Source organism: Musca domestica, unplaced genomic scaffold, assembly GCF_030504385.1.
Source record: "Musca domestica strain aabys unplaced genomic scaffold, Musca_domestica.polishedcontigs.V.1.1 2, whole genome shotgun sequence".
NCBI lineage: Eukaryota > Metazoa > Arthropoda > Insecta > Diptera > Muscidae > Musca > Musca domestica.
The window spans coordinates 30718286-30735850 of NW_026712249.1; the positions used below are offsets into that span (position 1 = coordinate 30718286).

Genomic DNA, 17565 nt, shown 5'->3' on the forward strand with positions numbered 1-17565 from the left:
CTTCATTTATTCACATTTAAATGCAGGAGTGCTCAAACGAGTGCCTCTTGTGGTTTTACAGCCAAATATAAAGAAATCACACTATCACGCTTGATTTCCATCACGAATAACTTTTTTTCTGGAAAATTCTCACCAAAATGCTTTTGTACGCTGGAACGCTGAGCTGTCACTGGAATGACCAGAATTCAAAATCTTGATTCCTTGTGAATTCATGTCAACAATCTTCACAACAGATTTTTGTGTTAGAATGAATCGGTTTCTTATTTCGCATTTTATAAGCATTTTAGTTATCCTCCCCCTTTGTGTGGGAGATGTCAGAAGGAGTGGACGGATATATCTTATATTCACGCAATATCATATATTTATAAAGATATTGGGAGAATTGGGTGGTTTTTCGCCTTTCGTGTGGGATATAATTGCTCAAAATTTTTACCCGTTGTGGGGGAGAAACGAGATTTCTGAAGACAGATCTTGGGCACTTATGTAGCACCAATAGTTCCTAAGAAGTTGTTTATGATCCTCAAAAAAAAATAAAAATAATAATAATAATAAATAATAATAAATAAATAATATATAAGTAAATCGAAAATTTAGACTTGACTGTTTTTCAAAAATAGAGGAATAGGTTGTTATAAAGCTGATAAGTATTACTCAGTTAGTACTTGAAAAAAAAAAATATTAAAAAAAATCCACGATTATATCTCGAATTGTCCTCGAGAAAAGTTGTTTATAAAATAATAAAAATGTTCATGCTTTTAGCTCTAATAATCCTCGAAAAAATGTATTTAACATTTTCAATATTAAAAGAAATTATCATGATTTCAGCTTAAATAATTTTTGTTTGCAGCTTTGATATTTCCTAAAAATCTCCTTTGTAGACCCATCTAATAGTCCTCGTGCACAAGAAAATAAAACGCAGTTTACAAAGTTTTTTTTTTATTTTTTCATATCGAAAATTCACATGTTTTTTATTCATTTTAATTTCAGTTTTATGTTGTTTTTTTTTCCAATGAAGTGCATAAAAAATTACGAAAAATTAAATACTGTCAACACAATCGGTATATATTCTTTTTAAAGTAGCTTATATCATTTGTAATATTTAAATTTATATGTATGTTTATATCTGTTTTTCATTTTTTATGCTCGTAGTTTCAACAAAAAATGCATATAATTTTTTCTTTTTATATAACAAAATACAAGTAAATGACTAAAATAGTATTTATGTTTAAAAATGTGTGTTTTGTTTCTCTTATTCTGTTGAAGTGTCGAGCATTAAAATCTAAAAAAAATTACATATTTATGTACGCTTGTTATATATATATATATATATAAAAAGGAAAGAAAAAATGTAATTTTAATAAATTCTCAATATTTATATGGTAAAAACAAGGATTAGTAGTAAAGGAGGAGGTTGTATTAATATAATTATTTTTCTGTCGATTGTTGTTTTTGTTATTGATGGAAGGTGTTTAACACTACTAAAAAAATGTATCATCATCATATTGGCGAACTGTTAATTCAAAAATAGCAACGAAAATTTGTTGTCGAGTTTTCTTTTTTTTTATTAAAATAATTTATTCTTTTTCCAGATATAGCCTGGTGAGTATAACCTAAAGCGATTTTAGGATACTTATTACAATAATATATCTCTTTTTTATTTTCTTTTTAAATTCAAATCCATTGTTTTAAAATAAATATGGATTTTGTTTTGTTGCTACTTCCACTATTTTGCAGCATTTGCATTGTAAGTCTTAAATGTGTGTCTTTATTAATTTAATCTTATTTTTTCAAGGGGGTGATGAAACAATGAAGAAATGACATTTACCATTCATTGAAATGCATAGCAGTTGCATGTTGTGTTTTGTTAAAAAGAACGAAATAAAAAATGATAATGCAATTATGAAACTTTGTGATTGAATTTGTTGTGTGACATGGTTGGTGTTGTTGTCTGTGTTTTGTTAATTAACCTCCTTGTCATCACAGGTGATATTGTTGTAGGTTAAAATTGATTTATTTTTGGTTTTACCGAAATATTCAAACGAATACCTTTATAACAATTTTATCATCAATTACATTTATCATTCATTTCCTATATGTTTTATTCCGTATCAAAATAAAGATATTCGCTCGTTTTCTATTTTGTTTCCAACTAACAGCTAGTGTCATAATTGTTTGCATTTTTCCTTTTTTGGTTTTTGTTTAATTTTTTTGGGAGGATTTGTTGTTAGGAGTGTTGTTGTTGTTGATTTATATTTGGACAAAAAGGACGTGGCGGGGTGGTGATAGTACAACATTGTTTGTGTCTTGCTTCTACTAACGCACTGTATTTTGATTTGTTTTGCTTTTAAATTCCAAGTCTGCAAATGGTAGTAAAAAAGAAGAAGAGCATATATATAAAATTCAATAAGAACTTTCCTATAAATTTGTTGTTTGTTGTGATCAAAAGCAAACAAAGAAATGTAATCAAAAAAGGAACACAGAAAATTGTTGAGTGATTTTATATTTCATTACCCTACACCACATATAGTAGGGTGCAAAAGTGTTCAACAAGGATTAATATTTTTATGCTGCTTAAAAAATGGAAGGTATGTTAAGTTTCTTAATTAATTTGAAACGTCTTAAAATACACGTTCAAGACCCCAATAAGTAGACATGTTCAAGATCCGCGTAAGGTTCAATGTCGATTTAGCCATGCACTTCTGTCTGTTAAAGTAATTGTGGACTTATTAAAAGTTCGATGTCAATTGGCTGCCTAGATCGTGCGGTTTATCGCATTTGGACAATGTTTTGACAACAACATTGAAGCTTTTATTAAATTATATTGCCCATACTATTATTTCAAAAAATTTTTTTTTGAATTTTATGTATTTTGTGTTTGAAAAAGTCATTAAAAGTATCACCTTTGTTTTCAAAGTTACTGCCCTCAATTTGAAAACAAGTCAGATGTTATTTGAAATTTTTGTTTCTATGTAGGTAGAATTACTCTTCGAAAACCCATTCAATGTATACAGGGTGAGATGAAAAAACTGTAACCAACTTCAGACTGCTGTCATTTCTAAGCCACTGTGACAGCCCATTATATTGTTTACAAGCGTACACAAGCATTTTGGTGAGAATTTTCCAGAAAAAAATTATTCGTGATGGAATTCAAGCGTGATAGTGTGATTTCTTTATATTTCTTTATATTTTAAATGTGAATAAATCTTTTGTGTCTCGTACCATCGCTCGTTACCGAGTTACTGGTAGCGTAGCCCGACGCCAAGAAAGTGGACGAAAGAAAACAGCAACATCAGCAGAAATGGTTCGAAAAGTAAAGAAGCGACTTGATCGAAACCCGCGTCGCAGTGGCCGAAAAATGGCTCGAGAGCTGAACTTATCGCTATATTCCATTCGGCACATATTGAAAAATGAGCTCGGGGTAAAGCCATTGAAATTCCAAAAAGTGCAAGAACTTACACCGCAACTGAAAGAAAATAGACTCAAGAGCTAGAGTTGCTTCGCTTAGCCGAAAGTGGTGAACTGCCGAATTTGGGTTTCTCCGGTGAGAAAACCTTCGTTGTCCAGTAGTTTGTAAACAGTTGAAAATGTGCACCTTCGGTTGGCCACCAGAACTCAAGCGCCGGCCATGGTGATGGTGTGGGCCGCCATAACAGACGATGGTCGCTCTCCACTCGTATTAATCGACCGTGGCATCGGAATAAATGCCGAATATTATCGAGAAAAATTCTAGAGGGTGTATTAAAGCCTTGGCCGCAAACCTTGGAAATTCAAACAGGACTCAGCACCATAGCACTCAGCACTCGCCACCCAAGAATGGTTATAAAATGAGGTTCCTCGCCTCATTTCCAGCGCACAATGACCACCAAAATCTCCGGATACTAATCCGTCTGGAGTATTTTGGAAAGCAAGGTTGGCACTAAAAATTACCAAAGTGTCGATCACTTATTACTTATTCTAAAATTTGATGGAATTTCCGACATTTTAATAAAATTAAAAAAATTGTAAAAATTATGTCGTTTGACTTTGTTGCAGTTTTTTTTTATCTCACCCCGTATTCACTTTTGTCTATAGCCCCATAAAACTTAACCTCTTGATTTTCGACATTCAAGGTTTCCGTCCCAATTTCCATATAAATTGGATGCAAATTGTAAAAAGGACGTACGAAGAGGGGATCCTTGCTCCCGAAATGGTCACTTTTCTGACCACCAAATCATTGTAAAATGCATTTCTGGGTAAACTGCTAGAAAATGCTAGTTATATACCTAGCTTTTAATGGCTTCGATAAACTGAAAAATACGGTGATGTTATAATACAAATAAGGCTAATATATAACTTGTGCTGTTCACTATAAAGTGAATTTGTTTTTTCTTTTCCACTACCCGTTAAGATTTTCTTTTGATGACGGATACTCCGATATTTGGAACTTGGGAACAAAAATAGATAGTCGAATGGGTCATTTAACACTCACTGATGTACGCTCTATGATATATACGGCAAATGTTTTACACCTGCCAAGATAATATCCCTCCTACACTTGAATATGAAAATTCTTTGAATTGCTTCTATCACGTTGTTTGTCATTTTTATATTGCATATCCATACACACGTATAAACAATTTAAACATCCTTTCCATTTTTTGCACAGTGGTATAGAATGTAAAATATAAATCAATATTTAACAACAAAATACAATGCCATATCAAAATAAAAATATTTTTTTTAAATATGCGGAACAAAACTAGGTTAATAAATAAAAATAATGAACAAAAGTATTTTTCTTTTTTTTTTGTTATTTCGATTGCATATGCTTTGTTGGTGGCAATTGTTGACGCTCAGCTTAAAATAAAACTTAAACATTTATATATAAAGATGATGGGGATTAGATTAACTGGTATTTTTATCTTACATGCGAGAGCCTTTCTGTTGCAGTACTTTGGCCCTATCGTTCAGTTCCAATTCACGACCAAGAGTTGTTCCACATTCCTTGGATACAACACATAGGTATTCATTATTATCAAATGCACCATAGTTTAATTGATATTGTGTGCCCACGCTGATTAGCTGTTCGAATCGCCAGCCATCAGATAGTGTTGAGATCATCTAGTGGAAGAAAAGGGTATTATTATTATTTGTTTATAAAATGCAATGTATCAATAAATTAAGATCTAATGAAGTCCAAAAATGTTTCAAATGTTTCAATTCCAGCATTGGCGTCCCATTGGCTGAACTTAATTGTTGTCTCGAAAACAAACTGAATCTCGAACAATGATATAAACATTGTAAAATCTTCTTTAAATAACAAGCACATTTAGAAATTGTTACTATAATATCCGGTAGACAGGGTGAGATGAAAAAACTGCAACCAACTTCAGACTGCTGTAATTTCTAAGCCACTCGTCCGACAGCTGCTAAAATTATTCCAGTGACAGCTCATTATTTTTTTTTACAAGCGTAAAAAAGCTTTTTGGTAAGAATTTTCCAGAAAAAAGTTATTCGTGATAGAATTTATTTGTGATAGTGTGATTTCTTTTTATTTGGCTGGAAAACCACAAACGGCTATCGTTAGAGCACTCCAGCATTTAAATGTGAATAAATCTTTTGTGTCTCGTACCATCGCTCATTAATGTGATACTGGTAGTGCAGCCCGATGTCAAGAAAGTGGAAGAATGGTTCGAAAAGTAAAGAAGCGACTTCATCGAAACCCGCGTCGCAGTGTCGGAAAAATGGCTCGTGAGCTGAACATATCGCAATATTCCATTCGGCAAATATTGAAAAATGAGCTCGGGGTAAAGACATAGAAATTGCAAAAAGAGCAAGAACATACACCGCAACAGAAAGAAAATATACTTAAAAGAGTTAAAGAGTTGCTTCGCTTGGGCGGAAATGGAGAACTGCCTAATTTGGTTTTCTACGATGAGAAAACATTCGTTGAACAGGCCATATTTCGGCCATAATTCGTGCCAAAGGTAACTAATTCGAACAAATCTAAACTTATTCTAAAATTTGATGCTTTCATTCAATAAAATTAAAAAATGTAAAAATTATGGGGTTTGACTTTGTTGCAGTTTTTTTTTTATCTCGCCCTGTATATGATTTTTTTGTTTTGTTTTTTTCTATTAAAGCCACTTTCCTTCACTTTGCTTTGGCTGAATACATATTAATTGGCTATTGACCATCATCATCATCATACAGAAGACCCATTAACATCATCTACCTATAAACAACTCAACTCTATGTATACAAAACACAACAAAAAGTTCAACGAACCTGTGTCAATTCTTGTTCCCGGCACTGCAGTACACGATAAACACGCTTTTTATCTGTTTGAGGTCTCTGCAAGAAAGAAAAAAGACAAGAGAACGTAAAAGATAAATAGGTTTTAATCATCATTCAATCATTTTGAGCGGGAAAATATTTCAAATTGCATTACAACAAAGATAACTTACTTGATCTCTGTGATGAATACATTCTTTGAGCAATGCTATCAGTTGTGTCACATTATAAAATTCAGCCTCTTCCAATACTCCCTCCTCGGATACGCCATCCAGGACCAATTTGCCATGACGTAAATAATTAAGAACCGGTGCAAAGTATTTGGGATCTCTGTCTATTAAATAGGCACCAGTTTCGTCCTTGAAAAAGAAAAGCAAAAAATGCAAAAAAGAGAAAAAAATGATTGACTTAGAACCATTGTCACGTTATGCACAACCCCCTCCGTCACCCCCAATCCCATTCATATAACACAAAAACTAGAGCAGCGACGAGACGACAACAAGAACATGTACAAAATTCAACCTTCACCCCCAACATCATTCATATATGGGTTGTAATGTTTGTTTTTGTTTAATTCGTATACCACCAGCATAAACTATAGCCAAACGACCAACCACCTGCGCCTAAAATTTACCAGCACCATCAATATCATTTAAAAAAGTCTCTCTAGTATATGAATGTTGAAGAATCACACAAACACGTTTTCGGTTCTTCTTCGCTGTGTGTTTTGAACTAATTTTTCATTAGAAAGTCCATTTTATTAAACAGGTCATGTGTAGGTATTTGTTGCAAGCAACAACAGCTACTTCTGTCCGAGGCAGTGTAAAAACAAATAAATCAATAATGGGACAATTCATATGGGCAATGTGTACTAACTAAAAACAAGTACTTTTTATAAAGTGACGTTATTTTTTACAAACTTTTTTGGCATTGCACAAGTATTACATTACGGGAAATTGTTCGTGAACTGATACGTATAGTTTATACCCAGGCAAACTTTTAAAAGAAATGTTGAGGCTAAATCGCTATTCGATATTTGGCAATGAACGGCCATTATTACTCGGCCAATAATTTTTATAGATGTATTTCTGGGAATTTCGTAGCTAATATTAAATATCTTTTTACTAAAAATTTTGAAGCATTTTTAACGCAAATATTGATTGTAGTTTAATTCCTCGCATATTTTATTCAATGTATGACATTACAGATCTTCCCAGGACTTCAAACTTCACGAAAACATATTTTTGGTATAGCTCATATTTTCCTCCGTATTTTCGGTATTTTGGAGACTTTTTTCCCAATCTCCAGTCGCATTACTTTGACATATTAGGTGGTAGTATATCTCCCTAAAAATATTCAATGTTAGTTCAATTTTTGATTAGTCCTCATAGTAGTTAGTTAGTTAGTCCATATAGTAGTACCTTCTAACTTTTACAATTGTGGAGGATTTATTCGCAATTTCGAACCAAATCAGCAGTATATTGATATTTCGGGTCATTTAAGGGTGGAAATTCTTATAAAAAATTCTTCTGATTTTTAGGGATTTTGAGAATTTGGCATGAATTAAGGTGAACAGTAAAAAATACTCGGTCCAGACGAACTTAACATGTGCTCTGTTCCAGACCCTCCAAGAATGTACTAGTTTTGCATTTAAGAAAAATCGCTTATCGTAATAAAGAATTTAACATTCTTGCATTACAAATCAGTCAAAAATACTTCCTGGCCATTTTTTTTTCAGATATTATAAATAATCGCATATCTATTTTGAGTTTTTGAAGGGCAACAACAATACTTCTGTTCTCCATTATGATTTTCAAATATGTGTTAACATTTCAACAGAACGTAAACAAATAGATTATCGGCCGCATGTTGTTTTAAAGATAACGATTAAATTTTTTTTAAATTCTTTTAACTTGGTTATTTACTGATCAATAGTCTGTAAATGAAATGAAGCCAAAAATAATAAAAACATATAGTCCATTTTGTATTTAGTATGCACAACCGACAAAATATATGTGGGCAATTATATTCTGTAAGAACAATAGAAGTATTTACTGCATTTTCCATTTATGGGTCAATGATTATTATTCTAAGTATGACAGAAGGCTTATACATTCTATCCATTTCGCATTTAAAAATGGCGGGTATGTATATATTTATTGCAACTTCAAGGTTATAAAATACTATTAATAAACAAATATCCCAATGAAAAACAGGGGAAGCTGGTTTGTGGCTTTATCGCACCAACATTTCTTGGCTTTATAAGGATTTCCTCAGTATTGGGCTCCAATTAAATAAAGATTTGTACAACATTTATTTGGCTATAAAACTAAAATTTTGTTTATAGATTAAAGTTATTGAACAATTTTGAATGATGAAAAAAACACAAGTAAAATGATTCATTTAATTTAATTACTGACAAAAATGCTAGCAATTGCAATTTCTTTTTGGTTTTTTTTTTTCCCGATATTGTTATGGGTATGCTCTGTGTAAGTGTTTTTTGTTGTGAGCACATAACAACAATGCAACGGAATACAAGAGATTCTCCTATTGGTCTTATTCGTCGTTGAGAAAAAGCTGAAACAAATGTGTTTGATTAGATTACAATTGACACTTAACTGACAGTAATTTAACCATTATACAAAGTGTTAGCATGTCATTATCTTAACAAATTTGCCTCCTGGGTAGGATATGATTAAGCATATACGTGCTCTAGATATAAGAATTGCAGAAGTTATCATAATTACATTATAAATACTCATACCCAAGGTTAGATAGTCAGTCGCTGATAAGGTTGCAGTGGTTGGCATGGGTGACGGGGAGTGTGCGTGGGAAAATATAAGAATTTACCATTGATTTATCAAATTTGGTGTGTGTTGGGTTTTTACAACTTACCTTATCTGATATTAAATCACAGTCCTCTTGTATTAATCGTGACAAGAATGAATTTGGATCCCGTGATAACGTTGTTTTTGTTGTGAGAAAATATTGACCACCCACATTCAGTTTAACCCACTGGTCTGTGCCCTGTTTTTTCAGAACATTTGGGCTTTTACGTGTATTAATATTAACCGTGGTCATGATTATCACTGTTTGATGTTAATTAGTTCCTTTATGTACAATAACTGTTAATATCAAATGAAAATGTGCTACTTTGAAACTTTGTTTTTATTGCTTTTTCTTTTAGGTGTTTTCTTTTTTGCTTGCAAATTGAAAAATTCTGCTGCCTCGACCCCGAAGAACACACAAAACACACTGTGTCACCCACCAACAAACACAATAGAACACAACAATTATTTTGTTACTATTATCTGCTGTTTGTGCTTTTATTTTCAGCAAATCTTATCTATTTTTGTGGAATAAACATTTTAACAGGTGCGATAGAAATGTGTTTTTAAGTTTTTTTTGTTTTCAATGCACTTTTTAACAATTAAAAATGTTTCCTTAGAAATGCTTCTAAAAATGCTATTTTTCTCTTTAGTGGTTTCTGCTTCTTCTTATATATACAACATTCATCGTGAAATGATAACATAGATAAATTTATCTCACCATATGTCAACGACATACACTTTGAAAAACGAAACTCATTATCAAATAATTCAACTTCTAATAAGACCAAAATTCAATTTTATTTCTGATAGTGTTAAAAGAGCTACAATCTTTCAGAAGTTGTTGTCCATGAAGTTCTATGAATCCTCAAACACTGATTTAAAATAGTAATTTAGTTTTTTGAAGTATTTTTAAGAGTTTTGGATATATAATAGGGGATTTTTAAACAACATTTTTAAAGGGCAACTTAGACTTTTGGATCGCTGATTTTTAAACATTAATTTTAAATTATTTACTGTTATTGCGGATCGAAGAGCAACTAAAATATGTTTTTGAAGTACTTTTAGATATACAACCGTTGAAGGGTTCTTAATAATTTCAGAGCTATTGCAGATTTTTAGACTATATACGTGCATTTTTTGAAGAAGATTTATTGAATAATTTATACTCTCCCCTATTTATGTTGCGTTTGCAACACCTAGACAAATTCTTCAGAGACCTCTGAGCCTGTTCTTATGTTGAAACCACGATAGAGCGCGCATTATTATAGATATAGGCTTAACATTTTGGACAAGCACTGGTATTATATTTAGGATACTTGGGATTCAAATAGAATATATCGGTTCACTTTTACTTTTAGGATTTTGGTCCCAACATCCAACTAAATCAACTGTATTTTGACATTTTGGATTTTCAATGGGTAGTTAAACTCCTCCCTCCCTTATTCGATATATTTCCGCTTGTTAGTATTGTTCCCATGTAACAATAATTCCTGATTTTCGATACTTTAAAATTATTAGTCCCCAATGTCAGCTGTAATTTTATGTTTCAGGTTCTCAATTTTACCCCTTCTCAAAAATAATAAACTTTTCTAAAATTATTGTTTTTTTTTCCACTAAATCAATAATTACGCAAAATTTCGTTTCTGAAAAAAAATTGTACCAAAGAAAACCCACATTTCTTCCATATATCCTAAATAAATTAATATCGTAAATTATTATTGAAGTTCAATCAAGCAAAAGGAACATAAATTAATAGAATCTTCAAATTAATATCTCAAAGAATAAAAACACGCATGGGGATTCATCTTAGCCATATCCAGAAACGGTACGCCACAAGTCCACACAAAAATAATACAATGGCTACCTTCAAAGCTTGGAGAAGTCAGGATCGCCTTAGATCCGTAAGGGGAACATACATAACGCCCATAAGACGTGTTGGATGAATTTTACCGGCTTCATCTTTATCGTACTACAAGCAAAGATTTTTTAATAGACTAGATTTAACTAGTTACTTCTATTATTTACCTGCATCATATACTGTTCTCCACCCTCTGGTCCGACAGGTACAATTAACCGGCCACCCTTGGCTAATTGGTCCAATAAAGCTTTAGGTGTTTCGGGAGCAGCAGCACCAACATGTATGGCATTAAATGGTGCATAGTCGGGAGCACCTTTGCGACCATCGCCCTCTTAAAAAAGCATACAAATTAGAATTCCAACATATAAAGATATCAGTCTGTTACTACTTACCCACAATTATAAGTTTTCCTGATTTTAGCATGGAGTCATCATCAATATTCAAATTGGCAATACTTTGTTTTACCAACTCTGCTTGATGTTCAATACCCACAACCCGTGTGTTTTCATGATCACCGTCCTGTGCTTTCAGGTAACGCCAAAAACATGCTGTTAAATAGCCAGAACCGGATCCAACATCCAGGACCCGAAATCCGGGCTTCATATGATCACGCAAATATTCCAAAGCAAAGGCATGCTGCAGAATGTCAAAGAATAACATTCATGTGATATTCTAGAACTTTACTGCACCAATCTTACCATATGAGGTGCTGAAATTGTTACACCATGACCAATGCTTTGTGGTGCATCCATGTAGGGATTTCGGGGCGAATAGAATTTTCGATCCGTTGCAATCATGGCCTGTGCCACAGCCTCGGTAGCTATTACGCCATACTCTATCAATTGGAATGCAAAATATTTCTTCTGTTGCAAAAAATATTAAACAAAGAGAATCAATCACCCATGAATGCGTACCTCTTAGTTGTCGTATAAGATCGGCATTATTGGCTCCCACGGAACGCCAAGCCATGCTTGTATCGAAAAATGTTAATAGAATTAAAAATATTCCGGCCTTATAGCATGTTTCCATTGGAGACCGAACAACGTTGTTCGCTCTCAGAATTAGGTACACGAATTAACCCGTTCATACGGCACGATTGGTAATTTATAGTAAAGTAATTCCTTTTTTCAAAAATTTTGTTTGTGGATTTTAATGGGAATTTATACGAAAATACATGAAATTCTCACTAATATGAATAGAAGAAATTATTGTTTTCCTCCCAAAGATTTATTATATCATTAATTTTACAATTTTCATTCAAGTTTTCAGCTTTTTGTGTAAATGTTGACATTTTGAACAAATTTTTGTGTTTTTCCATTTTTAATTTCTGCTGGAGAGACACTTGTCAAACATTTTTTCTGCCGATAGAAACATTTTGAAAATATTGCCTCTTTTGTTTGCAGTTGTCTGTGGAAAATTTAACTCGTGGACCAAATGCGTACCTCGAATGAGAGAGAAAACAAAATTTCCTTTCGTTTGAATGTACATACGCCATTCAACATTGTAGTTTTCATTCATAATTTTCAGTCTTCCCAAAAATTTTTAAATTTCATCAATTTTTTCTATTTTTAATTGTTAAATGTCATAATTTATTTTTTCGATAAATGCTCTCATTTGTTAGGGATGGGACATATTTTTTCGTTGTTCTGAGAGTGATTTGATTTGAACAACTTATAGCATGTTTCCATTGGAAACCGAACAACGTTGTTCGCTCTCAGAATTATGTACACGAATTAACCCGTTCATACGGCACGATTCGTAATTCATAGTAAAATAATTCCTTTTTTCAAAAATTTTGTTTGTTGATTTTAATGGGAATTCATACGAAAATACATGAAATTCTCACTAATATGAATAGAAGAAATGATTGTTTTTCTCCCAAAGATTTATTATATCATTAATTTTGTAATTTTCATTCACGTTTTCAACTTTTTGTGCAAATGTTGACATTTTGAACATATTTTTGTATTTTTCTATTTTTAAATTTTGCTGGAGAGACACTTGTCAAACATTTTTTCTGCCGATACAAAGTTTTTGAAAATATTGCCTCTTTTGTTTGCAGTTTTCTGTGGAAATTTCAACTCGTGGATAAAATGCGTACCTCGAATGAGAGAGAAAACAAAATGTACTTTCGTTTGAATGTACATACGCCATTCAATATTGTAGTTTTCATTCATAATTTTCAGTCTTCCCAAAAATTTTTAAAATTTCATTAAATTTTTCTATTTTTAATTTTTAAATGTCATAATTTATTTTTTCGATAAATGCTCTCATTTGTTAGGGATGGGACATATTTTTTCGTTGTTCTGAGAGTAATTTGATTTGAACAACGTACAAATATGAGTGTTCGCTCAGGAAATTTTGTGTGAAGAATAATGTAGTTTTTTCATAGTTAAGGGTCAAACAACGAATAGAGAGCGAATCAAGTGCAGTGGAAACGCCACATTACAAATATGAGTGTTCGCTCAGGAAATTTTGTGTGAAGAATTAGGTAGTTTTTTCATAGTTAAGGGTCGAACAACGAATAGAGAGCGAATCAAGTGCAGTGGAAACGCCACATTATCCGTGTTTATTGAATTTTAATGACCAAAATTTCGAAGAAATTGAGATGTCTCGGCAAGCAATGTTTACGTTTGGAAGATTAGTAGCCAACAACCTCCTAATGTCATATACGTCTCAACATAAATGTTATTGTGCATCACTTTGCACTGAATGAAAGCTTTTTGCGTTTGGCGATGATTGGTATTGAGATAGAAATATGTTATTTTTTGTTATTTTATACTCAACAAAACTTTTTAATGGTTTAATAATTTTCAGTCAATATAATGTAATAATAATTAAAAAATCTTTAGTTACATTAAAAAAATTAAAATTTTTTATCACAAAATTTATAATTTGCAACTTTATTGCAGTTTGCGAGAACGCACCTTATACGCATGTATATGTATGTTTTGACAAATGCTTCCTCTTCTTTGTCCGGTGTTAGTGTTTGTGTTTACAGTTTTGGTTTTTTGCAAGTCAAGTCCACAAGCAGTAAGAGTCAACCAAAATGGAATCTAAAGTTACTGTCCTAACACCCAATGGAAGAAGACAAATTGTTAGGATCTCACCAAATATGACACTCCTTCAAATCCTAGAGGATGTGTGTGCAAAACATAACTTGTGTAGTGATGATTTCACTTTAAAACATCACAACAAGGAGGTCTCACTGGCCCAGACATTTCGGTTCAGTGGCTTGCCCAACAACTGTCTCCTAGAAATGTCGGAGGCAGATAAAAAACGTACTGTTGCCAATGTTGATATATGTATACAATTGGAAGATGGTACCAGGAAACAAGCTCAATTTAAATCTACGGCAAATTTATGGACGGTTTTGGAGCAATTAGCTGGCGATGAGTTGGCGAAATATGAAAGTCCAGTTGTAATGTATATGCGTCAGGATGTCATGGGTAAAGATAAATTGGAAACGACAACATTAAAGTCTTTGGGCATTTTGGAAGGACGAGCATTGTTGCGTTTAGCTAACAAGAAAGTGGAGGAATTAAAAACGTGAGTGTGTGAAGCATTGAAGTTTGTAAATTAAGAGTATACACTTTTTTAATAATTCCTTTGGATAGATATTCTTAAACCATAGACCATGTGTTTGAAGAATGATCAGTCAAACAATTAGGAATCAAATTAAATTTAGTCGGGCCCAATATGTATAAAATTTAATATATGTCCAAATCGGCAATCATCAAAATTTCTAAAATTTGTAGGCTCCGAAGAGTAGGGATGGTTCCATTGGAAGGAAAAATACTTTAAAATGCCGAAAATTAGGAGGAATCGTTATATAGGGCTATGCCAAAAAGTAAACCATTAAATATTTTTAAGAGTAGTTATATGTTCTATTTTTACTACCAAACATTCCAGGTATAATCGCATGACAGTGAAAAGGTCTATCTTTAATACTGCGAACTCTACCGTGATTTCAAAAAGCAGGCGGATATGGAAAAATCGATATAAAACATTTCTCTGACCATGACCAATATACTTAATAAGGTCTCTGCAGAAAATTAACACATTTTAGGGGAGGGTACAAAAATGTGTCACACCAAATCATTATCTAGTCTAAATAATGTACCTCGTAACATTTCTACCAAATTTATATCAAGTGCAAAAATTACAATGAGTAACAGATTTGTCCCCATCACAGAACATCGTTATCACCAATCTTAAAGATGTTCTGCTCATTCAGATAGCTACTCACAAAGATGAATGGTCCAAATTTAGCATTTAGTGATATTTTTTAACAATATTAGAAATATATTTTACTTTAAGTACATCCCGCATTTTCTATAACACATATTGGCTTTTTGGATATCTGTAGTCAAGCTATGGTTTATACACCTCCGGCACCTAAAGATGAAACCAAAAAGGATGAAAATGATAATGTTAAACCCAAAACGTCCAAATCTGCTGGCGGAGGAGGTGGTGGTTTTGCCATTACCAAAGATCTGGTGAAGTCCTTGAAAAAAGCAGCAGAAGAACCAAAGACAGAAACAAAAAGCAACGATGAAGAAGAATCGACAGAAGCGACAAACAAGGAAAGTGAACCGAAAGAAATTATAAAACCCAAATATGATTGGGGTGATGCCCCTGGTAGATCGATGCAGGCATCTAAAAACTCAAAGGAGCAAGAAAATACGGTGGAAGAAATGGAACCAGAAATTGAACCCGAGTATAATATTGTAAGAATATTTAAAATTCACAAACGAAACCAACTCAATATTTCCACATTCCTTTAGATTGGCGAACGCAATGCTATTCTCTACAATCTAAATGCAGTACAAAGTCAAATTGAAGAATTACCCGATTCATTTTATGACCTAACTGTAAATGACTTAAAAATGGTTTTGCGCGATTTGCGTAAAATAGCGACAGGTGATGAGGATGCCCCTTTGCTAACGGAAAAATTACGAGAAATCGAAAATAACAACACAATGTTGAGAAAAATTTCGCAGTTTAAAAATTGCGCCATACGCATACAATTTCCAGATCGCCATGTACTGCAGGGCATGTTTAAGCCCATTGATAAAATTTCCGATGTTCTTGAGTTTACAAAGAAATTCCTTATTAAATCAGAACAACCCTGTTATCTGTGTAAGTAGATAAAGTAATAAGCTATGCATTTTTAAGTATCGTTTTTTGTAATTAGATACCATACCACCAAAAACAATTTTGGATTTGGATAAGACATTGTTGGAATTGGATTTTGTACCCAATGCTTTGGTGCATTTCTCAACGGAAGATGAAAACAATGATATGCCACTTATTAAAGAGAACTTTATGAAACAGTTGACAAGCCCTGAAGGTGCTTTGTTTGCAGCAAATAAATTTAGGTAAGGGGCTTTAAATAAAAGAAAAAATGTTATCATTATGATTATATTATTACCTCCCCAAGAAAACAAAATCAAATGAATAAAACCGAAGAAGCGACAAAATGCGAAAGACCCCAGTTAAGTCCATCCACGGGAGCCATACCAAAACGACCACGTAATGAGTTAATGGAATTGGACTGATTCTTGTTGGAAATATTTTTCAAATTACTTTAAAATTAAATTTATTAAACTCGAGTCTTTTCTCATTGTTTCCAGTTTTTTTACATTCGAAGAAACCAATTCTTTTTATTTTAAGAAAATCCATAAATTTATTGAAATAAAACTACCAATGAGCATTGGACAATATTCGATTTTATTAATATATATGTATGTTTGTATGTACATAGATTTTTTAATATAAAGCGTTGGCATTCGATAGGCATTTAATCTTTTAATTTGTAAATGTTAATAATACTAATATGTTATGTATAAATGAGTTTTTTTTTTACTTATATAATTGTGTACCTAAACAATGGACAAGTATTTAAACAAAACAGAGGCACTTTTTTAATTGAAATTAATCTTTGGCTTTGGAGTAAATGTTGTCGAAAATGAATATTAAGGTAATTAGATATTCTGTTCGATTAAGATCAATGGAAAATACAAATATAGAAACCAAACTAATATTTTATGTGAAAGGTAGAAATAAGACTTTTTATCAGGACCACGACCGCATATTTTTGTTGAAGAGACTGAGGATTTTGCCGTAATGTTTTTGTTTTATTAGCAACATATGCAAGGTGTTTCGTAATTCTGTTCGTAATTCGATTCTGTATCTTGGCCCTGTTGGGCAGACCTTCCGCATGTCTACATCAGTGTGAGCCCAATAGGAAATGCGACGGCTGCCCCATCGTGAAAAGATACAGCATATTGTGACTTCGATACCAGTTCTGGGCTTCTTGATCTAGAGGCAGGACCTTGTAGGTCCTTACCTGACAATCCTGGGTGGGGAGTTCTATCCACTATATATTGATTTTGGTGACGTCTAGGTTACACCCAAGCAGATACTATTAATGTAAATGTAACATTTGCAGACCAGCTAACCGCAGATAGATCGCTGCAAGAGGAAAACAAGGTCTGTCTGTTCCTCAAGTCCTGCCGGCTAGCGCTTTGAAGACGTTGTTCCTACTTTTCAGTTATCGCAGATAACTGTGGCAAGCACAGATGACTATCTGCGACAAGA

The 17565-nt window shown here is 32.8% G+C and overlaps 3 protein-coding genes across 3 annotated transcripts; 1 reads left to right on the plus strand and 2 right to left on the minus strand.

The window, feature by feature from the left end:
* Positions 1-1041: 1041 nt before the first annotated feature.
* On the minus strand, positions 1042-9778 carry LOC101900936 (BTB/POZ domain-containing protein KCTD5). Its single transcript, XM_059122083.1, has 5 exons — positions 9169-9778; positions 6447-6632; positions 6268-6333; positions 4907-5100; positions 1042-2357 (listed from the first exon to the last, which is right to left on the minus strand). The coding sequence occupies exons 1-5, from the start codon at positions 9352-9354 to the stop codon at positions 2345-2347; spliced, it is 645 nt and encodes a 214-aa protein (XP_058978066.1). The 5' UTR covers positions 9355-9778; the 3' UTR covers positions 1042-2344.
* Positions 9779-10790: 1012 nt separating this feature from the next.
* Positions 10791-13679, minus strand: LOC101900759 (protein-L-isoaspartate(D-aspartate) O-methyltransferase). Its single transcript, XM_059122084.1, has 6 exons — positions 13521-13679; positions 11877-11973; positions 11661-11797; positions 11355-11598; positions 11130-11293; positions 10791-11073 (listed from the first exon to the last, which is right to left on the minus strand). The coding sequence occupies exons 2-6, from the start codon at positions 11929-11931 to the stop codon at positions 10987-10989; spliced, it is 687 nt and encodes a 228-aa protein (XP_058978067.1). The 5' UTR covers positions 11932-11973; positions 13521-13679; the 3' UTR covers positions 10791-10986.
* Positions 13680-13908: 229 nt separating this feature from the next.
* LOC101900582 (tether containing UBX domain for GLUT4) lies at positions 13909-16899 on the plus strand. The gene is made up of 5 exons (XM_005191260.4): positions 13909-14511; positions 15332-15692; positions 15750-16104; positions 16160-16343; positions 16406-16899. Exons 1-5 carry the CDS (start codon positions 14012-14014, stop codon positions 16521-16523), a joined length of 1518 nt encoding a protein of 505 aa, XP_005191317.2. The 5' UTR covers positions 13909-14011; the 3' UTR covers positions 16524-16899.
* Positions 16900-17565: the final 666 nt, after the last annotated feature.